This window comes from Rhinolophus sinicus, chromosome 5 (genome assembly GCF_057876585.1).
Source record: "Rhinolophus sinicus isolate RSI-liver-muscle chromosome 5, RSI-T2T, whole genome shotgun sequence".
Classification (NCBI taxonomy): Eukaryota; Metazoa; Chordata; class Mammalia; order Chiroptera; family Rhinolophidae; genus Rhinolophus; species Rhinolophus sinicus.
Window position 1 is genome coordinate 107,225,524 of NC_142505.1, and position 24,427 is coordinate 107,249,950.

Genomic DNA, 24,427 nt, shown 5'->3' on the forward strand with positions numbered 1-24,427 from the left:
GACCACTGAGTTTTGTTTCTACCCAGACTCTCCTCTTTTATTATTTCAGGGGCTCATGATTCCTTCTCTCCCGCCCCCTCCACACACACACACACACACACACACACACACACACACACACACAGAGTTGCTGGAAGAAACCTTTAAGATTCGAAGCCCATCTCCTCACCTGCCCTCACGTGGCAAAGATTTAGACCTCCCAGCAAACATTCACAGTCTAGGGTCTCACCTGCCTTCGAAGACCCAAGGCTGAATTTTCATTTGGCCCCATCTAACCCGTGCCCTGAAAGCTCTCTCTCCAGGCCCTTCCCACACTTGCCAACTCACTGCTGGCAGTGGGTTTTGGCCAAGTCACAAAATACCATAAACCTCAATTTCCTCATCTATAAAATGGAGATGAAGAATGGTACCCACGTAATAGGGCTGCGACACATATGAAATGGGATAAAGTAAGTAAAGTACTTAGGACATCGGTTGGCACTTTCAAAGTGCTGGACAAGTGGAACATTATATCGTTATGATGACTGTTTTCTATATGCATTTAGCCAACCAGGAAGTGCCTGTCAGGGGGGAGCCTGGCCCTCACAGCGCTCAAATGCCACTGGGGACAGAAAAATAATGAACGAACAGGGAAGCAAGAGAAACACCAGGAAAACCTGTGCTCTCCTGAAGGCATTGATGGAACGGTGAGCAAGGGCGCAGGAACTGCTCAGGGCTCAAGGGAAGCCCATCAGCAGAACCGACATTTGTGCCATGACGCGAACGTTGATGTCAGTGACAGATCACAGGCAGAGCTCCGGGGTGGAGAGCTGACATGTCCGAGGCACTGGAGCAAGGCTGGTGTGGCCAGGTACCCACTGAGGCTTGTGGGGAAAGTAGGAGGTCAGAGAAGAGGGGCACGGTCCCGTGGGGCTTTGCGAGCTAAGGCCAGGGTGTAACCGGACAGCACGCACTAGACAGAAGGGGGCGGGCGGTGTCTGTGATCCCAGGGAGAAGCAGGGAGGCCAGTGCAGGCAGTCACAAAAGTCCAGGCTTGGTCCAGGACCAGAATGTGAGCAGCAGCCAAGGGAAGTGGCCACACCCAAGGTAGCTGTATTTCAGAGGACGCCACCGGCTCGATGGGAAGAAGACAGACGACAAGGATGCTGCCTTAGTACGTAGCCTGAGCTCCCAGGTGGAGGAAGGGGGACAGAGGGTGGAGAAGAGAGCCAGGGGTCCTCCCCACGCCCACACTTGCACTGGGCCTGCTTGTTGCACTCACAGTACCTGGAAGAGGCAGACCATGGAGGCACAAAGCAGGCGGGTGGTTGCCAGAGAGCACGGAAGAGGCGGGAGTGGCAGCTTCCTGCTGTGGGGCTGCCTTTCGGGGGATGAAAATGCTTTGGGACCAGACCGAGCCGGTGGTTGTACAGCGCTGTGAACGTGCTAAATGCCGCTGAGTTGTCACTTTAAAATGGTTAGTGTTTATGGGTTTCACCTCAACGGAAAAAAAAAGGGAGAGAGAGACAAATAAAGACTTTCCCAGATCATCAATACCTAAGGGAATTTGTTGTCACCAGATGTATGTAATCGTGTGCGAAGTGTGGCTACAGATACTCAGAGACGATGGAACCAGGCCTGCTTCAGAGCCCAGCCTACCGCTTTGCCAGCTGTACCAGCTGTGTGCCCTTGGACGAGTGGCTTCACCTCTCTGAACCCGGCTTTCATCATCTGTCAAATGGGAATAGTAATGACCTCTGCCTCACAGAGACATGCAATTATCTACAGGTGCTCGGCAAACAGAACTGGTCAGTGTCACGGTCCATTGCCTTCCACCAAGGTCCAGTGTGATCCCACCATCCCGCTCTGAGCCCCGCCCATGTCCAACGTGTGGGTGGGGCTCAGAGCAGCTGCCACAGAGCGTGCCCCGAATTCCAGACAACATCTACCTCGCAGCCTGGGCAGAGGGTCTGCTCCAAGGGGCTGCAAGGCTTTGCACAAGGGGCACTTGAGGACAGAAGCCACAGCAGCCCCTGGCTTGGGCCCCTGGTGGCTCGGAAGGGCTGACAGGGTGGGAGCAGAGCTCAGAGCACTGGAGGCTGGCCTTTCTCTCTCGCTGTCTCCTGAACAGCCTCAACCACAAGTCACTCACTGTCTTACGAGGCTTTCACCAAATGCCCAGCCCACTGTGGGGAACAGTTACTATATCTGTGACCACAAAGACAAACGTGCTGGCATTGCGTATGAGGAAGTGTTTCGTGATACAAATAAATGCACAGAGAATTGTGTGGTTTCTTTAAGAAGCCCAAAGGGTGGTTTCTTCCTCTAGAGCAGGGGTGTCCAAACTGCGGCCCGCGGGCCAACTGCGGCCCGCAATCCATTGTTAATTGGCCCACAGCAAATTCCAAAAATATATTTAGTTTACTTATATAAACCAGGTGAGGCAATACATACTTCACCTTGAGTGAGTGCCCCGGCTGTTTGTGTATTTTACCACATATGGCCCTTGGTGAAAAACGTTCAGAAAAGTTTGGACACCCCTGTTCTATAGGGAAAGCTAACTACGCAGTGTCTGAGAACAGGGACTCGGAGTCAGACAGACCTGGGTTCAAATCCCGACTTTCCCCTTAGCGGGGCTGAGACTTTGGGCACATTTCTTACCTTCTCTGAGTGTGTCAAACGGGGGACAGACCCCTTGCCGACTGAGAGGAGTGCAGAGAGCCCCAGCCTGCTGTGACGTTGCATTCTATGTCTGCTGATGGGTGATGCATCCTCACTGAGTGCCGGCCGAGTGGGAGCGAGGGAGCTGGGTTCCCGGATCTGCTGCCACTTCTCCGGGCAACTTGGAAACTCAGAGAATATTTTGATCAGAAACAAGGATTCTCCAAAAAATAATCTTGCTGCTACTGTCTCCAAAGTTAATTAAGTACAGCAGTGAGAGCCATGCTGTTTGGGCTATTTATGTAATGAAAACATCTTCTAAAAATAACACGCAGCAGTCCGTGCGGCTCATGCGGCCGGGTGGCTGAGCCAGCGCGAGCGGCAGGAGGTGACCAGGAGCTGTGACCCTGGCCCCACATGGTGGTGACAACGAAAGGATGCTTCTCACATTCCGGTTGCAGAACCGCTGCAGGCAAGAGCCTGGGAGAAGCTGTATTTATGTCACATGGCGATTAGCTTGTTTCTGAGTCGACTGGATTCCCGCACACTCCCAGGTCCCGGGAGACTGCCGTGCTGGCAGCTCTGGAAAACCGGGATCAGTTCCTGTGAAAGGGTCCAGGACTCGAGCAGGGCCTTAGCTTATTTTGTATCAACTGGAATTGTAGACCGTCACCACTAGGCGGGAATCTCTGGATGCAGCCATTCTATTGAAGTGATGCTTGCAGTAGGGTGGGGGCGGGAATAAGTGACTGGTAATCACCCACATGCCCATGAGAGAGGGGGTGATAGAATAAACGTTGGCCAGCCCCACTCCCACCCCACAGGCTGTTATGCAGCCATTAGAAACACTTCATGAGCCCTGTACCAACTGACTTGGAGCAGGGACCACACGTGCTGCCAAATAAGAAAAGTAAGGTTTAGAGCAGGTGGTTGGGGTGTGGTTAGCCAACTATGACAGCAGTGAGTCTGGCCCTCTGCCTGGTTTTCTGCCGCCCATGAACTAAGAATGGCTTTTACATTCTTCAAGAGTTTAGAAATAGCTTTAGAATTGGAGGAAACCTAAAGAGGAATATTTTGCAACACGTGAAAATCATGTGAAATTCTAATTTCAGTGTCCGTAGTAAAGTCCTCTTGGAGCCAGGCCACGCTCACCCACATGCATGGTCTGTGTACGTGCTTTCGCTTCACAACGCCAGAGCAGAGTCGCTGCACGGAGCCCGCGCAGGATGCAAAGCAGAAAATATTCACCAGCCGGCCCTTTCCTGAAGTCTGTTGGCTGCGGGTTTAGAGTATGATGACATTTTGTAAAACAGCCGTGTCGGGCACTGCTCTCGGCGCTTTATCCGAGTAAATTCATTACGTTTGCTTATTTAGTCATTCATCTGACGACTTATCCATCGGACTCCTAATGCCGACCTGCGGGGCCAGGCTTGGGAACCAGCACTAAACACGCAGACGCAGCCCATGCTTGGAGCTTGGAGTCTGTGTCTAGATCATTCTTTCTCCAGTATAACCAGTCCCAGCCCCTCCGACCGTCTCTCAGGTGACACGGAACCCCAGGCCCTCTCATGCTGACTCCCTTCCTCCTCCCGCCACATATCCTGATTGCCTCTGTCCCTCCCAAGGAGAGCCACCCAGACTGGCTAATGTCTCCAGGTGTCTCGCAGGGAGGTCGAGGTCAAGAAGGATATATCATGAATCGGGTCACCGATTGGTCTGGTGTCAAAGTGCTCAACGCCCGACCTTTGCATTTTCAGCTCCTGCTCTCCAGTCGTCCCGAGGGGAAGACGCAGCCTCCGTCACCCGTCACGTAGATGGGAGCAGCCCTCAGCTATGGAGAAGGATGCAGCCCTGTCACTACATGACCCCTCCTGCATCAAACCAGAGCCACCGCCAGACACAAGCCCCAGTGGCTCAGTCTCTGCGCGAAACCTGGAGAGTGGAGACCTGCTCCAACCCAGGAGGAAGCCGGCTCTGCAGGGGGCAATCTGAGGACGGTACTTGAAACCACCAACTTGCCCTCTTCTCCGTTCACCCAGGCCCAGCACTTCCTAGGAGCCTGCTTTCTTCCTTTCTAGAAAAACAGCGCTGACTCCCCACATTTGGACACTTTCCCTTGGCTCTGCTGGGCAGCCTGGAGCCCAGGGGTTGACGTCACCGACACACTGGGAGCTGGAAGAGAGGCAGCCAGGGGCGGTGGGCAGAGGCAGGAGCCCCGGGCTCCCAGGATGGCGTCCAACGACACGGCCCCTTCTTGCCTGGACTCTGTCGCATTCAAGGCCACGGTTGGCGTGGTGCTCACGGTTCTCATCGTCGTCACCGTCGCCGGCAACGTGGTTGTGTGCCTGGCCGTGAGCCTGAGCCGCCGGCTCCGCAGCCTGACCAACTGCTTCATTGTGTCGTTGGCCATCACCGACCTGCTGCTCGGCCTCCTGGTGCTGCCCTTCTCAGCCCTCTACCAGCTGTCGTGCAGGTGGAGCTTCGGCAGCGTCTTCTGCAACATCTACACCAGCCTGGACGTGATGCTCTGCACGGCCTCCATCCTCAATCTCTTCATGATCAGCCTGGACCGCTACTGCGCCGTCATGGCCCCCTTGCGCTACCCCATGCTGGTCACCCCAGCCCGAGTCGCCATCTCCCTGGTCTTCATTTGGGTCGTGTCCATCACCCTGTCCTTCCTGTCTATCCACCTGGGCTGGAACAGCAGGGGTGACAGCGGCATCGTCAACCACACCAGCCTGCACTGCAAAGTCCAGGTGAACCTGGTGTATGGCGTGGTGGACGGGCTGGTCACCTTCTACCTGCCGCTGCTGGTCATGTGCGTCACCTACTACCACATCTTCAAGATTGCCCGGTACCAGGCCAAGAGGACCCACCTCGTCAGCTCCTGGAAGGCGGCCACCTTGCGGGAGCACAAAGCCACCGTGACGCTGGCCGCCGTGATGGGGGCCTTCGTCATCTGCTGGTTCCCCTACTTCACTGTGTTTGTCTACCGGGGGCTGCGCGGGGACGACAGCGTCAACAGGGCCTTCGAAGCCGTCGTGCTGTGGCTGGGCTACGCCAACTCGGCCCTGAACCCCATCCTGTACGCCGCACTGAACAGGGACTTCCGCCTGGCCTACCAGCAGCTGCTCGGCTGCAGGGCCGCCGGCCACCACGCCCACCAACCGTTTCTGATGTCCAACAGCTGCCGGCTCTCCAGGACGCAAGGCCGAGAAGCCAGGCGGCAGGAAGAGAAGTCTGTGAAGCTCCAGGTGTGGAGTGGGAGAGAGGCCACAGCTCCCCAGGGAGCCACCGACAGGTAACTGCGCTGGCCATTTGTGTGCAGGACGTGCCCTGCATTTGTGTGTCTCCCTCCCGCGCCCCACCGACGGGGATCATGAAGGGGACGGCTGCTTAGAAGGGGCTGGTGCTCTTCGAGAGCACGTTCCCACGGTCCCAACAGCCTTCCCAGGGTGCAACCTTTACCTGGCCAGGGTCACACAGCTGGGATCTGGACAGAGGACCCCCAACTCCACAACTTGTGGGCTACATTGTCCTTACAATCAGGAGTCCTCAGTTTGAGGCCCAACTCTGCCACGTAGCTGGTGGTCCTAAGTGTTCACCTAACCCCCGCAGGACAGCCCGCAGATGGCCGTGAACTAAGGCTGCTTCCCGGGATTTCTCGAGAAACCCAGTTGGTTCATCGAGCACCATTGTGAGTCAGCTCTGTGCTGAGGGCACTCAAGTCAGAGCAGAAAGAGGACTGGTCACGACGGGCGGCAGGGCCTCGAAGGCCAGGCCAGGGGCTTGGACATTGTACTGCAGGTCTGCGGGGAAGATGGGGGGTTAGAAGGTGGGGTAACCCAGGCAGCTCTGTGCTGTGGAAAGAGGGCACTGTTGCCCCCTAAGATGTGGATGAGAAGGATGAGACGGGGACATCAGTGAAGGGGGCTGTGGCACTGGTCCGTGAGAGAGGACAACAGACGAGAGCAAAATCTAGGAGGCGAGGAGGAGAAAAACAGGCTCAGGCACCGCTGGATGTTTGGGGTGTCAGAGAGTCAAGAGAGAGGACACCCCAGGATTCAACTCTAAGGGGTATGAGATTTGGGCAAATCGACTGGTGACAAAACCAATACAGGGTATGAGACGGGAAACGGCACCAAAGACTTAAGCGGCAGAAGCCGCGTGGCGAGAACGTGTGCAGGTCTGTGCGAGCTCTGCCGACAGGAGTGACGCCAGGACGCTGGTAGGACCCCTGGCCCATAGACGTGCTCAGCAAGTGTCACTTTCCTTTCCCTCCCACAGACCGTTCCTTTGCCCCCAGAAGGCTGGTCTGTATGACTGACTCACTCATTCGTTCGTAGGTTCATTCGTTTGCAAACGTGTATCAGCTTCCCACCATATGCTGGGCGCTGTGCTGAGTGTGCGGCAGGTAGAAATAACATCCTTGGCGTTTGTTGTGATGAACAGTTATGGAACGCCAGCTGCACACACCCAGTCTCTGCTGTGCCCTCGCTCACTCTGTGGCTTGAGCAGGTCCCCGCCTTTCTCGGGCCTCAGCTTCCTCCTCTCCAGAGCGTGGGGTCTGCCCTCACGCAGCCTGCCCTGCTCACCTACCACAGTTGCCTGAAATGTACGTGGGCTAAGGGATGCCAGCAGGCTCTGCGACCTCCGTGGTCACATGTTCGCTCTCAAGCACTGAGTGTCAGCCTCTAGTAAAGTTTGGCTGACACCACAGACCCACACCCTCTAGGCTCTGGTCTCTGTGGAGCGCGGGGCAGGGGTGGGGACTGTCCAGCTAGACCCCTGGGCCTCATGTGCCCTTTGATCTTTGCAGTGGTCACGTGGGGAGTGTCCCCTCATAGACCTGGGTGTCCGGTTCCTCCACTGCTAGCTTCCCTTCTGGAACAAGCCTTGTTGCTCTGCATCCAGCCTCTGCCTGGCCTCCTGGCCTCTAGACTCTTCCTCCCAAAAGCACCCTCTAAGCCACTGAAGGTGTCCCGCCATATGCGGAACTGGAGACCTCCTCTCCGGCCCTGTGGGTAAGATGCCCATCCCTGCCCTTCCACCCTCCCTGCTCAGGAAGCAGCCTGGACGGCAAAGCCCAGGTAGTTTACAAAGCAAACAGAGACCAAAATAGGGGGCGTGGACTCCCCAGAAAGCAGCCAACACGAGCCAGTCTAGTCATGCATGCCACTTCCTCCTGCTCTTACCTGCGTGACCTCCGCACGATAGGCAGCTTTACCCCTTATCCTTAGGGAAACATTCCATAAGACTTCGCAACAGCTAACAGCCACTGAGCACCATTAGCTGCCAGTGTGACACTTTGGCCATTGTTCTATGTACCAATCACTGTGTGAGGGTGTCCTAGCCCCACTCCTGTGCCAATGCTAAGGGGGCAAAGGGAGATAAAGCAAGCCCCCACCCCCACCCCGGGCTGCCACTTGCAGGGTCTAGCTGAGCGACTGGCGATGGTTTAGTGCAGCACATGCTGAGGTTGGAGAGCAGCGGGCGAAGCACCGGCTGAGGTGCTGCACAGCCCGGGGAGCCGACCTGCGGGCTGAGCCTTGAATGCAGACGGGGCAGGGCTGGACCTTCCGGCTCATGGCCTCATTTCATTCTCCACACAACCGCATGAAGTAGGTGTTTGTTTAGTCTCCACTTTACAGATGGGAAAACTGAGGCTCAGAGATGTTCAGTAAATTGCCCAAGTGTCACAAGCTAGTGAGTCGGCCAAAGCCAAGATCTGAGCATCAGCACAAACAGCAGCCCCACTCCTGACTGCCTGTGGGTGCGGGCTCACTGCAGGGTGTCAGCACCCACATGTTATTCGGATCCTCACAGCCACGCTGGGTCGGGGGCTCCGAAGACTGTGAGCGAGGCCGGCTGAGAGGCCGTGCCTGCCTGGGTCACACTCAGCAGCCTCAGAACATGTGCTCCTTACATCACGCCGTGCTCTGACCTCCAGCCGTGGGTGCAGGGGGGTTGGCGGATGGGGATGGGGTTGGAGGAGCACCCACTGTGAGGGGCCCAGGAGGTGTACGAGGCCAAGGTCAGCCAGACGTGGATTTTCCCACAGGCTGCCAGGGTGATAGGGGCCTCGTGTGGCCCTCGCATGAGGTCGGCTCCCAGCTTCCCTAAGGCCCAATAGAATGTCCTTCCTGCTGTCTGTATGGGGACAAAAACCGGCCTTGACCTGACCGAGAGCCCTTATCGCTGTCGAGGGGGTGGGGTGTCTGCCTGAGCTGAGAGTTCCAAGGGACTGATCCGGGCCTGCCCTTGGGGTGGCCGGCACTGTCAGCCAAGGGGAGACTCCTGGAGAGAGAGTGGCCCCGCTGGCCTGTCCTCCCTTCCCTGCAGCCACCTCCCCAGCGGGATGCTCCATCTGCCCCTTCCTGAGCCCAACGGGCCTTGTACACCCCAGCCCTCATCACCTCTGCCCTAGACAGCCTCACCTGCATCCTCTCTGATTCCCAGCCCCAGCCTCTCCCCCCGCCCCCCCCCCGCCCCCCCCAGTAACCTAAGCTTCTACCGGATAGAGAACTGTGTTAGTTTCAAGGGCTGCTGTCACTAATGACCATGAACCTGACGAGTGAAAACAATGCACATGTATTGTATTCTCTTGCAGCTCAGGAGGAGTCTGAGGTCAAGGTATTGGTAGGGCTGGGTCCTTCTGGAGGCTTCAGAGCAGAATCCTCCCCAGCTTCTGGGGGCCGCCCACCATCCTTGGCCCAGGGCCCCCTCCTCATGTCACCCTGACCTCTTCCTCAATCGTCATGTCTCCTTCTCTTCTGTAGCCAAACCTCCCTCTGCCTGCTTATAACGAGGGCTCTTGTGATTACAGTTAGGGCCCGCCGGGACAATCCAGGATCACCTCCCCCCTCAAAGGTCTTCCTTAATCACATCTGCAAAGTCCTGTCGGTCACATGAGGTGACACTCTCAGGTTCTGGTGAGGAGGACATGGACATCTCTGGGGCCATGTCCAGCCCCCACAAGTCCCAGCTCTTCAGCGTCGCATTAGAGGCCCTTCATGATTTGCTCCCTGACCACCTCTTGCCACCACCACCTTCTGTCCCCACTCAGCGTCCATTCATTCTCAGGCACCGAGGATTTGCTATACACCTGCACTGTCTGGGGCCCTGCAGTGAGCAAAGCAGAGGCGCTGCTCTCTGAGGGATGTTATTCCAGGACAGGGGTTCTCCAAGTGTGGGCCCCAGCCAAGAGCAGGCTTCCAGAAGCAAAGTACCCCGAATCAGGCCACTCAGCCTCAGCCATGGCACAGCTAGGATTCGAGCCCAAGCCCGTCTGACTCCAAAGCCCAGGCTCCTTCCATGGGGAAATGCTGCCTAGGCTTGACTTTAGCCCAGACTCATAGGTACCAGATGGGGAGACCAATGCTGAGGGAGGCAGGCGGCCTGTCTGAGGCCCACAGCAAGCTCGGGAGGGGCTGGCAGTAGACCCTATCTGTCTACTCTGGCGTCCTCCTCCGTCCCACTCACTGGCTCTGGGTACTCTCCCAAGGCAGGGAGATAACAGTCGCGCTCCCTGGGCGGGCACGTCCTCATTCCTGCAGAGCCCCCCATGCCTGCCTGGCGCTGCGCTACTCCTGGGCCCTGGAGGTAGGAGTCAGAGCTCAAGAGAGACCTCGGAAGAAGAGGGGCAAAGGGAGGCAAGGTGTCCGCGCCCCTCCCGCCAGCTCTCCCCTCACAGCCAGCACCCCACCTGACCCCTCCATCTGCTCTCCTTGCCTCTGCAGCTAGAGAGGGCATTTCCAAACCTAAATGGGGTTCTACATCGCCCCTCCTGGTGCGCTTGCAATAAAATACAAAGTTCTCATCCCTACCACCAAGACCCTGCACCCCATGCACCCCACCCTCAGCCCAGACCATCTCTCAGCCCTCTTGACGCACCCAACAGTTTAATGTCTGCTCCCCTAGACCATGAGCTCCCTGAGGGCAGACCTGTACCTGCGATGGTCACTGTTTACCCCCAGCACCTAACACTGTGCCTGGCACAGCACAGGCTCGGCCATGAGTGTTGAATGAATGAATGAATGAATGAATGAATGAATGAATGAATGAATGAACACCTTGTTCTAGGTCCCAAAAGCCCTGAGAAGTGAATAATGCTGCCCCACCTTATAGATCAGGAAACCAGTCTCAAAGGGGAGTTCCAGGAACCTCGTGGGAACTCGGAAATTCCTGGGTCCCTTTTCTAAACTGGATGTCACAACGGGCCTCCCTCCAAACGCTGGTGTCAGGGGCAGCCTCACAGCCCCATCCGCCACCAGCTTTGACTCAGAGGATCAGTCTAGAGTGGAAAGAGGCCCCTGGCCTGCCTATGTCACAGGCAGGCCCAGGAAGGAGCGGGGACTTGTGCCAAACACACAGGAAGTGCTCAAGCTGGGGTGGGGTCCTGCGTCCCGACAACCAGGACGCTGGCCACTGCATCTCCATGGCCCTGTTTGGCCAGAGGCTGGGGACAGCGGGGAGGATGGCGCTGACCTGTCTTCTGCTCTAAGTCCCGTCTCGGCAGGCGGACGAGGGAAAGCCATGATTGACGCAGGCACGTTTCTTAGGCAAGTCACCGGACAGTCTGCACTGCGGTCTCCTTACCTGTAACTGTGACAACGACTGACTTTGCAGAGTTGTAAGGATAAAGTGGAGTCAGGGACACAGGCAGAGAGCAGACTTACTGCCACGTGGCAGGTACTTTACCAGACGTGGGTTTTGTTCTCCATCATGCATCCTTCTCTTTCCTCTCATTTTGCCTTGTCTTTCATGTTCTATCTTTCTTTATGTAACAGGTTTTTGGAGCGATGCTCCAATATACTATGCAATTCACTCATGACAAGTGTACAATTCACTGGTTTTCAGTGTATTCACAGAGCGGTGCAGCCATCACCACAATCCATTTGAGAACATTTTCACCACCCACAAAGAAACCCTGTAGCCTTCAGCTATCACCCCTTCCCCACAACGGCACCTAAGCTGCTTTCTGTCTCTATAGCTTGGCCTGTTCCGGACATGTCCTGTAATACGTGGGCTATTGCACCGGGCTCCTTTGTGCCATGCTGTTTGTGCCACTTGGTGTGATGTTTTTGCTGTTCCTTCTTCCTTTTCTCCCTTCGCTTCTTCCTGTATTTCCTCTGTTGTTTTGTGTTTTCTTCCCGTCTGCCCCTCCCCCCACCCCTTCCCGCCATGCTCCCATTTCTCCTTCACCAAGTGCCTGGGTTTTATGGCAGCTCTTGGCCATTTGCAGGCCCAGGTGGGCTGCTCCAGGTGTGAGACTGTGTCCTGCTTCCCCAGGTGCCCATGTCCCCATCTCCTGCCCTGGTTGGCTCAGAAACCCTGACCTGTGCTTCTGCACAGCCGCCCAGAGCAGCTGGCTGCAACAAGGAGTTAATCCTTTTCAGCTTCTGTCTCTTCAGAGAGTTTGGGGAGTGAGGACCCCCTGCACCCTGAGAGGAAGTCAGGGAAAGAGACCAGAGGGACAGGAGGTGGAAAGCCTTTTGCAGCCTCAAAAGTCAAGGAGGATAAATGATGAAACCCAGGAGTCACCTGAAAGGAGTCACCAGCTCATTTACCCCCTGCTGACGGTGTCTTTGGCGCCAGCCCCCTCCTCCCTGGCTTCTTGCGACCCTTGTTCCTGCCCTTTCCACACCTTCCCTTCCAGCTCTTTCTGACTCAGATCTGATGGGACCTGCTATGGAGCTGCCTCCCAGGGGCTGTGACGGGGAAGGAAGGAGAGCTACACCTCTGGGCCACGGCTGCTGCGTTTCCCTGAAAAGAAGACCAAGCCGGACCATCAGCTCTAATGAGTCTTTTGGAGCAAAAATTAATATAAGACCTGGTATTATATTATATTATTATATTATATTATATTATATTATATTATATTATATTACCCAGTCTTATATTATAGTAAAATAAGACCGGATCTTATATTAATTTTTGATCCAAAAGACACCTTAGAGCTGATGGTCCGGCTACGTCTTCTTTTTGGGGAAACACGGTAGTAGCTTTGTACCCATAAGAAAAACGTGCGCTCCAGGTAAACAAATTAGAAAGGAGAAGGCCCTTTCTCCAGGGCACCCGGCCCAAGGCACATGGTTCGGCAAACAGCAGGAGCTCAGGATTTCAGTCCTGATACCCCCATGCAGGGAACAACCTCCAGACCCTCCAGACCCCATGGTCTGGTAACAGCAAACTTTTGGGGTCTGCTGTGCAGAGCAGGGAACAGCAAACCTTTTGTGCACAGGGCCAGATAGCGAATATTTCAGGCTTGCAGCCCATACTTCTCTGACACAGCTACTCCAGCTTGCCCTTCTAGCTGGAAAGCAGCCACAGACAATATGTAAACGAATCCGGGGAGACTGTGTTCCATTAAAACTTGATTTATGGACACCAAAATATGAATTCCATATCACTTTCCCCAGTCATGAAACATTCTTCTTTTATTTAATTTATTCCCCACCATTTCAACAAAAATAGGTGTTAGGCTGGATTTTGCCCACAGGCTACAGTCTGCCAGCCCCCCCGGTGTAGGCAAAGAAAAGGGTACCAAGTTCAGCCCCGGCACTCACTAGCTCTGTGACTTTGATCAGGTGGCTTGCCCTCTCTGAGCCTCAGCTTGCTCATCTGAGAAACAGGATAAAAATGCTTCCCTATGAGGACTGTGATGGTGCTTAGCACCAACTTATGCAAAGCGCCTGGCACAGAGTAGATGTTTATAAGGGGAGGTTTTTCTTTTGTCTCCCCCACCGCCCAAGGCCCCTCTACAGAGAAGCAGCTCACAGTTCAGGGCATGGCTGTGGGGGCTTGTGTCTCAGCTGTGCCAGTGGATTGCTCGGGCCAGGCCCTGAGCCTGAGCCTCGTGTCTCTCATCTGAAAATGGGGGGCTTGCATCAGTCTCAAGGGACTATTCCAACACTAATTATATATAAATGCTAAATAAGACACAGAAATTATGCCAAACCCCCAACTGTGTTTGTGTCAAGAATCTTCTGGCAAGGGCACTGAAGAACATGTTTTTCATACTAATGAATCACTCTGAGTGTGGAGGCAAATTCAGTAAAATGTGTCCTTGTCACGACCTGAGCTGCAAGTGCAGGGCCAGGGACAGATGGGTGAGACTGGCCCAGCAGGGGGCTGCCAAGAGAGCCCCAGCCTGGCGGAAGACACTGGGCTTCTCACTGCCTCTGCCACTAAGGATCGCGTCCCTATCGGAGCCCAGCTTCCTCGTGAGTCAGAGCTGAGACTTCAGGCGGCAGCACTGCTCCTGGAGAAACAGCAGGTCAAGGCCCCTCTGCTTCGTGGTGACACAAGTGTCTTTACACCCACAGGGGCCGTATGTGGCAATGTTGAGGGATATTCCCAGGTGTGCACAGCCCCTGGCTCTCCTGGGGTGTGAGGACCAGTCCCTCCCGGCCCAGAGATGGGACGAGGGGGCGGGGGAGTTTGTCCCAACTGCCAAAAGCGGCAGATGGCTCTACAAGCTCTGCTGGTGCAGAAGGTTGAGTGTGGGGCCACAGACTGGGCATCACGGGCCCAGGGAGAGACTGAGGCCGTCCTCACTGCCAGGCAGACGTTTGGGGTGGGTGGCAAGGCAGTGCCCAGTGCCCAAAGGACTCAGGGAACTCGCCCTCTGCACACTGACTTGGCAGAGAGAGTCCATATAAGTACTGAATTACTGTTGAAATGGAACATTAAAATGCAAAGTCGAAGAGAAACGCCATTCCTGTTGCCAGCATCCACAAGCCCTGAAGTCACGGTTCCGTTCTCCCTTCCTGGCTTTCATGAGCAGATGTGGCCTCAATGTGTCCTAAGCAGGTCACATGTCCCCCGTTTTAGGGGCTGCTCAGTCTTACTGGTTCACATTCACTCATCCTTTAGGGCCCATTCCTGGCAATGTGGGGGGAGGGGGAAAGGAGACACTAATGGAGGTCCGGGTGAGCAGGGAGGGGTACAAGCATGTGTGACAAGTGCTTGGACCTGGCAGGTGGGGGGGCCGAGGCTTCTGGAGGGGCTGGCATCTCAGTTGACTCCTGAAAGACACCAGGCATTTTCTAAGCCGATGGGGCAGAGGCTGGAGGTGCCATTCCAGGCAAAGGAACAGCATGTGTGAAGGCTGAGGGGGTGTGTTGGGGCACCCACAGGAAGGGGGAGCCTGCTCTGTTGAGAGAGCTCTGAAGGCTGCTCCAGTGCTGCGGGCTGGGTGACCTTGGGCAAGTACTGCCTTCTCTAAAACTTTGTCCCCATCTGAAAAATCGGGCTGAATCACGACAGCACCTCCCTCCAGGGCTAGAGACAGGTCCAAGGGCGTAAATGCCTGTGTCTGGGACAGAAGCTTAGAGCACAGCTCTGAATCCGCCCAGGTGTAAGATTCGGTGTTTCATTCTGCTCAGGCGCCCACAGGCCACCATTCGATGGTGGGAAATGTACATTTTCCAGGTCAAGGGAGCTCGGTCAATTTCAGTTGTAAACGCGGTGACTTTGGAAGTTGAACCATCAATACAAGGAATCGGGGTACAGCGGCTACATGAAGCCTTCTTGCTGCCATGTCAGCAGGGGACCTTCCCTTGTCCTGGCTTCCAGCTAGGAAACACGGCACAAGCCTGTGCTCCAGACCCCCCCACATCCTCCATTGGCCCCCACCTCGCCTCCAGGTAGGGCTCTGACCTCAAAAGAGAAGGGTGGGGGCAGGGCCCACTCCAGCCCTCAAGTGGTTCCGCCTCCTCTCACAGGTTCTTGCAAACCAAATGTCCCTGGGCTCTCTCACCAAGGACATTTTGGGGGCTCAAGAAATCATGTCTGCCTTCACCTACAGTCGCTGCCTGAAGGGTGGGGGGCGGCACTGGCTACGGGACAAGCCCGGGTGAGAAGCCAGGGCAGCACATGGACATCTCGAAACAGTATCCTATCCCCTCACCACCCCCCCCCCACCTGAGGCACAGCACACACCTGGCACACTGGCCCACATTTCAGGACCGCCTACCTGGTGACGGTAACTAGCAGCCCCCACGGCTCTGGGAATGGCTGAGCTTGGTGGAGTCAGGCTGCCTGGGACACTGGCCATGGGCACGTTACCTAGCCTGTCCATGCCTCAGTTTCTTCATCTGTAAAATGAGGATGTTACTAGTACCTGCTTCAAACTGTAGTTTTAAAGGAGAGAATAAATATGCAGGCCCGAGAACAGTGTCTGACACGTGGGGCGCCCCGATTGACTGATATGTTTTCCTATCGTTTGCTTTGCCGACATCTCCACGATGTTTTTGCTCTTAGAAGCAACCCAGAGATGTATGTCAGCAGGAAACATTTTGTTGCTTTCAGATTATTTCCCTAGAAACCAAATTTCTAGAAACAGAATTACTGGTCAAAGGGGGAGGGATATTTTAGGCCTTTTGTGACACTCTGCCTAATTGTTTTCTAAAAAGCGAGGGGCTCCCCTGCCGCCTGCCACATGGCAAGGATCACTTCCTGGAAGCCAAGTAGGGGCGGGTCCTGGAAGTGCTGTGGGGGGGCCTGAGCAGGACAGAGAGTGTAGACGGTGAGAAGGGGCCACCGGCATTCAAGGATGGGCAGGGGGCAGGGAAGAGAGAGAACATTTCTGAAGGGGTTGGGGAGAAATCACCAGAAAGGCGAGACCCCCCTCCATTCAGAGACAAGAGAAAATAAGCCTCAAATCAAAACGACAGGGAGCCAAGCCCAGGACGCAGTGTGACAGGCCAGGGTGCCCTTGGGCAAACAGCCATCCTCCCTGAGCCTCACTTTCCTCTTCTCTGAAATGGGTGTGACACCCACCCGCTTCCCAGGGTGGGATGGAATGAGCCATAGGAAACGGCTTTGGGAAGTGCCCGGACACCGTGAGTTCTTGCCCGCGAGCAGCCACTGGCAGGAGCAAGCAGGGGCTTTGGGGTTTCCTCAGTTCTAAAAGACCTGCCACGGTTTCAAGGGAGATTGGACAAGCCGATCAGTCTCAAATGGAGGTTGCTGGAGGGTTTGAGAAGGGGGGCAGGGTGAACACAAGGCCAGGACTGGGAGATGTGCATGTGACCCAAATTCCCTGTGTGGTGCAAGGGGAGGGGGCAGGCAGAGGGTCTCGAGCTTTGCGGTTCAGCTTCAGCCAAGCGGGGCTCTCAAGATTCTCTGCTTCCTTGCTGTGAGCCGCTGGGCCAGTGACTGAAGCCCTTGGGGCTGACACTGCCTCATCTGTCAGAGATAAGACTGTGACAACTACATCACATGTATCACATGGAAGTTGTGGAAGTTCAGGGCTAAGTTCCCAACCCATGAGAACTGTCATCGTTTTATTTTTCTGCAAACCCAGTTCAGCAGCAGGAAGTGGGTGGGAGGGAGGCAGGGGAGGGGGTCAGTGGAAGTAGGGCTCCCCATGTCTTCACTTCTCCTTCAAGCAACAAACCCAATGTGCTCTAACATGTAACACAGGCGGTGTGACCTCGGGCAAGTTTCCTAACCTCTCTGTGCCTTAGTTTTCTCCTCCATTAAATGGGCGAGAGTAATACATGTGCATTTATGGAACTAATACTTACAAATTGCTTAGAGCTGGGCCAGGCCTACCGTGGGAACTCAGTGGATACTGGCTGTTATTCAGATGCCCGAAGGCTCAGAACATAGGTTTTGGAAATAGCAGACATGGCACAGAGCCCTGTTTCTCTACCCACCAGCTGTGTGACCTTGGTCAGGTCACTTAGCCCCATGAAGGACCAGTCCCTTCATCGAGTCGCCAAGCATACAGTAATTGTTCAATGTGGCTGCTGGCTGAGGGCTGTAGAGAGGACAGCCAGGAAAACTGCCAGCCCCATGCCCTGCCGCCTTGGCTCCCCCAGGGGAAGGTGGGTGCGTGCTCCTCCCCAGAGGGGCACCGTCCTTTCCCCCAGCCTCCCCGGGCCACCCGCTGCCATGGGCAGGTGCAATCTCACTGATCCATGCAGTTGTAAAATCTTGGAGAAGGGCCAGTGCAGGCCACAAGCTGAGACCATTCCTTGGTCAGTCCCTGACATTCCCCAGTTCCAAAGCCTTCGGCAGCGGCCAGTCCTGCCAATCACAGGCAAGCTCCTCCATCAGGACCATCCTGTTCTGGCCACTGAGTCGCTGTCTGCTCTCTCCTCCCGCTGCATCCCAGGCTCCTTCTTCTCCAGCTGCACTAGACTTTCCTGTTCTCAGAACACACCCCACAGCCATGCTGCCCCTCAGTCTGCAGAAACTCCCCCATTACACCCCCGTTCCATTGCCACCCATTGCCCCAGGCCCAGCTCAAATGCCAGCTGCTCCATAGAGCCTCCGCTGGGTCCCAGGGCAGAAGTGGCTTCTGGGCCACAGAGTCCTGCCCAGCCCCGCCCCCCACACACACTCACACTCTTGTGTGCACGCACACACCACTACACATCCACTCACACCCATAAGTTACTTGACACCGCGACCCTGCCCTGCCCATCCCCACAGCTCTCATCTTAGCTCTCGGTCCAGTTCTGTCCAGTTCATTCTTTAGTCCGGCCCTCGTGAAGGCGCATGCGCACTGCGAAGGGCGCGCACTTGGGAGTCAACAGCTGAGGGTTCAAGTTTGAGTTTTGCTAGTGAGTGACCCGGGGCATCTCACACCCGCCGAAGCCTCAGTTTCCTGGGCTGTGAAACAGGGACACCTGCGCTTGTCTTACGGCGCCCCCGGGGGGGGGGGGGGATTGAACTAGAAAAAGGCTGCGAACACCCTGCGCAGAACCTAGCACGGCGCGCTCTGTAAATGCCGCTTCTTGCCAGTCACTCACGCATTCACCAGCTGCAAGCTAGGGGTCCACGGGGACGGCCGGGTCACAGCCAAGCCCTCCCTCGATGGGCGCCCAGGCTGGTCCCAGGCTGTGCCCACCATATTCAGGGATGTGTGTCCTGGATTCCTTTCAGGAGCCCAAAGCGCCTGACCCTCTGTTTCCCTTCTCATGGGGGAAAAAGGGATTAACGGTTTGTGACTGGGTTACAACTCTGCTCTCAACTAAGTCCAGCGAGTGCTGGAGTGCCTTTCTTGGATGAAATTCACTGTGTTTTGGATAAATTTCACCTATTTGACATGAAAATAACCACCGTGTCTGCAAAGCCCGCAGCAAGTCTTCGCCCAGCTGTGTCCGACCCTTACCACTGAAGGACAGAGTTCCACCTCGCGGGCTTCCGATAGGGCGACGCCCCTGCCCATCATACCTGCCCCTGGCCCGCCCCTTCAAAGCAGCCGCTGGCACAGACAAACCCCCTGTGTTTACCTCCAGAAAATTATGAGAAAGCCACGAAAAAATAATTTCTCTCATGAGCAGAGGGCTGAAGGTTGATCGTTTTGGCATATTGGGCAGCACTGGTTTGTGGTAGAAAACAAAGGTTTATGCAGAGAACATTCTGATTGGGCTCTGGGTAACTTGGTGTCCTGACATTTTCATCTTGCAGCTCATTTTAAAACAACCAGAAATTGGGTCTGGCCTGGAGAGGACAGTTGCCCCAGGTGTTGGCAAAGGCTCAAGGCAAGAGGAGAAAGCCCTGGTGGGTGCAGCTAGCTGGTTCCCAGAGCGGCAGACAGCCTCTCCCCTTTCTAATCTCCTCCAAGAGACAGGACGTCCTGGTAACACAGTTCCCAGGATGTCGGTGACACTGACCCTGTGGGTGTGGCAGTTTCCAGCAATGCTGGGCACAGGATGAGCGGGGGCGTTCAGGGATCGGCCAGACCCTCAGCACACAGTCCCTCAAACACCAGTTCTCAGGAACCCTCAGGGGCTTGGCTATTGCAGGAAATCTGGGAAAGGGGAAAGCGGAGGGGGAGCTCTTGGAATTTCAAAACATTTCATTCTCCCTTCTCATCTCATGGCTTCGCCAGCGTGTTCACTGGAATTACTTCCATTTTACAGATGAGGAGAGGGGCCTGGGAAGGGCGGGAGTTACCTGAGATCCACAGCCGGGAAATCTCACCCTTGCTCCCAATCATCCCAGCATGTGGCTGGTGCTCAGAAGGTGTTTGCTGAAATGGGACCCTCCCGGTGTTCCTGCCCCGAGGCTCTCCAGGCTGGGAGCAGTGGGAAGGCAGCTAGAGAAATACAGCCAGCATGAAACGCAATGCATGGGGTTAAGGGCTGCCAGAGACAGCAGGGGAAGCGTTCTGCTTCTGATCTGTGAATTTAGACGTCAGAAGACTGGATAGTCACTGTCTGAACTGAGATTTATTGGGTTTTTTGTTCACTAGTTCACACACATGATTGAACCCCTACTATAAACCTAGAGAGTGGGTAGAAGATGAGAGATCCAAGAGCTGCCTTTAGTCTGGGAGACAGACAACCAACTGATGGTTAACCCAGGGAGGTAAGCGCCTCAGAAGAGGGGCGCAAGGGGCAGGAGGAAATCTGTAACCCGGGGACCTCAGAGACAGCTTCCCAGAGGAGGAGATGCCTGAACAGAATCTGGAAACAGAAGTAGAAGTTGAACAATCCAGAAAAAAAAAAATAAATAAATGACTTTGAAGCAATGGGAACGACATATGCAAAGACAGAGCACAAGAAAGCGCCCAGGAACGTGTGCGTGTGGTGGGTCAGTGTGATCACCTGTCCTGTCGGCACTCGCAGGTGATGGAAAGGGCACTGCCATTCATTATCTGTAGTCCTCACAACCGTCCTGTGAGGTTGCTATTACTAACTTAGTCACAGATGAGAAAACCGAGGTTCCCAGAGGGCCCCAGCACGGCTTCTCATACCGAGTAGGACTGAAACTGGGTCCTGACTCCTGATGGCTGAAGGTAGTATAACCCCCTCAGTGTGAAAAGACGAGGTTCAGATTTCAAAGAACATTGCTTCTTTGGGGATATTTTAGTCAGGACACTGTTAGCTGCCTGGAGCAGGAACCCAGCTAAACGAGGCTTGGGTTGGTGGAGGGGAGGAATTGGCTCATAGAACTGAAGAGACAAAGAGTAGTTTCAAGCATGGCTAGATCCAAATGCTCAAATGTCATTAGAGATGTGTCTTTCTCCAGCTTTCAACTCAGTGTCACACTGCATTGGTTTCATTCTCTGTCAGCCTCCCCAGGGTGCCACCAGCACTCCAAGCTTGTATCTTACCACTTTAGCGGCCCCATGGAAAATATGTCCCTTTCCTACCTATTGTTCCAACAAAAAGTTTCAGGCTTACATTTCATTGGCTGGGCTGGGTCACGTGTCTACCTTTGTACTCAGACCTGGAGCCAGGGCAAAGAATGAGAGGTCAATCCTACTTCGCCCACATAGAAAAAGAGGGGGAAATGCAGATTCCAAAGAATCAGGGTACTTTTCCCAAGAGAAGGGGAGTGGATGACGGGAAGGTGAGAATGACGGGTGTTTACAGGGGCACTTGCTGAGTAGCAGATGCTATATTCTGTGCTCTCCTGCAACCCCATTAAAATCCCACAGCTGCAAAAGATGGGCCATGGGAACATGAAGCGGGTCAAGGAATATAAAACCTACTCGTATCTCAGAAGTGTGTGATGTAATAGAGTCTACACAGCGTGGGAATTGTCCCAACTCACGTCTGGCATGGACGGCACGCCAAGTAAAGGAGGGGGGGCTCCATGCCACTGGACGTAAGTTACATAATGTTGAATGTGCATGTTAAACATTTTTTATCCGAGGATAGAAATTCCATCCATATGGTAAAGAGGAAAGAGAATGAGAAAAAAAAGGCAATTTAAAATAAAGTAAGAGAAGATAGGAGAAATTTGAGAAAAGGTGATGCAAGTATAAAACACAAAATCACATTGAAAATTATTCAAAATGTATCAAGAATCACAGTACGTGTAAATGGATCAAGCTGGCCAATTAAAAAATGAAGATTGTGAAATTTGATTTTTTTAAATCCAAACAAATATTTTTACAAGAGCTAGACATAAGGAATCAAACAAACAAAAAAAAATGTTGAAAGTATAAGGAAGGAAAAATAAGATAAAATAGGCAAATACTAACCCAAAGAGACCTGGGTATCTGTGTTCATATCACACAAAGTGAACTGTAAACAAAATGTATTACTCAACGTAAAGGTGATTATACTTTAAAAAAAAAAAAGATTCAATTCACCAGAAAGACAATAATTCTAACCTTGTATGTACCAAGTAAACTGGCTTTAAAAATAAGTAAAGTAAAATTGACAAACTACACACAGAAATTAATAATTAACATCATAAATAAATAATATTAAGAATGAAATTAAAGAATTTGCAGAGATTAAGTATGATCATGAGAACATTGCAATCGATTTTACGCCCCCAGCGAGGAAAACTCAGACGCAGTCACCACATTCCTCGCAAAACAGGACTTGCCAAACCTGACCTGAGAAGAAATAGAAAACCCGATGGCCCTATAACTATTAGAAAGAAATAAATGAAATGAATGAAACACCAGTAGCGCTTGCTTTTGCAAAGGAGTTTTACCAAACACTCAGGGAGCAGCTCATTCCATCCTGCACAAAACTCAATCAGAGGAGAGAAAAGGGGAAACTCTGCTGTTTACATGACAAGGCCACGGTCAAAAGCAAGTACGAGACGAGAAACGATAAAAAGCAAGAAGCAACCCTGATGTCCATCCACGGGGGAGTGGGTAAAGAGACTGGAGTCTATTCACATAACGGAGTGTTTACAGGGGTGAAGATGAGCTACAGCACACGTACCGACACGGCCTAATCTCCTCAACATGATGCTAAACAACCAAAACAGCAGCTACAGAAAAAAAGTCACAAAACACGATTGCACGTCTATCAGAGTAAGATGCAGGCAGAACTACCCAGTACATTGTTTAGGGATACATAAATATTTGCTGAAACAAGCCAGGGGCTCGTAAAGTTCTGTTTCGTAACCTGAGGGCTCGTTACACTAGTGAATTTTCTTTAAAGCATGTGTATGTGTTTTTGTATAGCCTCTTTGGATGTATGAATGCATTTCGTTTGAAAATATTTCCCGATGGAATTGACATGTAACAGAAAGATACGTCTGAATTAAGGAGTCATCTGAGATGTTTATTTCCTTTGTTTTGTTCACTTCTATGTTCTGAATTTTTACTGTGAACATGTGATATATCCAAATTATTTTAAGTGACTTTTCAGTCCTTAAGGAGAAGGGGCTCGTTATTTCCTAATCTAGAGCTTTTCTTTGATAATTTCACTCATTTCAGTGACAGTCACTTGGTCAGAGCCACAGGCTCTGTCTGGAATTTTAAGCAAAGGTAGTAGACGCCTACTTGGTCAAATGTGTACAATACTGGAGCCTCTGGAGTGCCAGAGGCACGACCTTGAAGTCCAGGTGAGGGCAGGTGTTCCGGGGAGGGAGAGGCTGGCCAAAGCCCCAGGGAAAGCTGGGGCCTCCAGCACTGGCTAAACTGGATGTACCGCGCACTGAAGGAAGCGTGCGTGCCGGCTGTGTCCTTGTTCACAAAGGCTCGAAAGCCAGGCGCCCTTCTGTCTGATGGGCCCTAAGGACAAGCTCTTCCCTCCCTCCACACAGAAGGGGATGGGATAATGAGCTGCCGCCCTGGTGACTTAACAGATGATGGACAGCGATGGGTCTCAGGACCAAGTGGTGGGAGACGCCCAGGTTAGGAGGGGAAGAGGAAAGCTGTCACTTCAGCCTGGGCAGGAAAGTGAGAAACGTGGCAGTCTTCGTGGCCTTCGAGCTAAAGCCGGAATTTGACCTGCCCTGGAGCTGCCCACCCACCCAGCAGTCTCTGGGACACGATGCAATGCTCGGCCTCCCCTGTGTTTGGGTCCAGGGCGAGCTGGGGGGGGGGGGGGGGGCCGGGGATGCAGGACAGCACTCCACAAACCCCAGGGGCTCACAGACTCCCCTCCCGTCCTGCTCGCAGTCCCCTCCCTCCCGGGTTCTATGCACTTAAATATCTACACAACTCTGTGTTTTCACTGAAATACCTTTGTAAGAAAACGTTCTATCGTCACCATAATGAAAATGCAATATCACTTGTGGGAAACAGAAGTACAGTGACACAAAACAATGGCATCACAGTTTGGTCAGATCCAATTGCCGATTAAAGCCCTGAGCCTGGCTCCAGCTCTCTGTTATAACCGGACACGCAGGTGTTAGGGCTGAAACTCGAGGGCCCCACGCTGAGCCTTTCCCTCCGGACCTTGTGAGGTTTGCAATAAAAATGGGAAAGGATCTCACAGAACGTGGCTGCAGGGAAGAGCAGGTCTGCCAGCCACATCTTGGCAGGCACAGGGCACAGGAACTTTGTATTCCCACAGGCGAGGGAACTTGTCCGCTTTCTGACAGTGCCTGGCACACACTTGGTTCAAAACGGGCCGATCAAGCGTTGGGCTCATGTACCTTCAGTGGCCTCTCCTCCAATCAGATTGACTCCACAAGTATTAACTGAGGGCCTACTGAGCGCCAGCCACATTGCAGCGGTTTGAAAGGCAAGTGCCTTGCCTTCGGGGAGCACGCATTCGGATAGAGACAGAGGTGTTCATGCCTGATTTTGATGCCAGGCTGAATACATGTTTTCATCTTCTCATCTTTCCCCAACTCATGCAGGGCGTGCTGTAGGCAGTCAGGAGTCATTTCATTAAGATTCAGAAATAGCAAGTATCAGCCAGGCTCCTACTGTGCGCCAGGCTTTAGAACACTTAATCCTTTCAAGACTTGAGAGGTACTTATTTTTACCTCCATATGACGTTCAGAGGGGTTAAGTAACTTGACCAAGAGCACACAGCATGTTAGAAACCGGCTTGGGATTTGAAAGCAGGTCTCCAGAATGCTCTGCCCTGTGGGCTGAGGGAAGAAGTTCCTGTTG

The 24,427-nt window shown here is 53.6% G+C and overlaps 1 protein-coding gene across 2 annotated transcripts in view; it reads left to right on the forward strand.

Moving 5' to 3' along the window:
• The window catches only part of HRH2 (histamine receptor H2), a 34,070-nt gene that overhangs the window by 6,935 nt on the left and 2,708 nt on the right, over positions 1 to 24,427 (forward strand). The window contains exons 2-3 of one of the 2 annotated variants that reach the window (XM_074313909.2): positions 1,560 to 1,787; positions 4,398 to 5,941. In XM_074313909.2, coding sequence (XP_074170010.1) covers positions 4,869 to 5,941 — 1,073 coding nt within the window. In that variant the 5' untranslated portion in view covers positions 1,560 to 1,787; positions 4,398 to 4,868. The remainder of the gene's footprint in view (positions 1 to 1,559; positions 1,788 to 4,397; positions 5,942 to 24,427) is intronic. The other variant, XM_019716214.3, reaches the window with a different exon arrangement.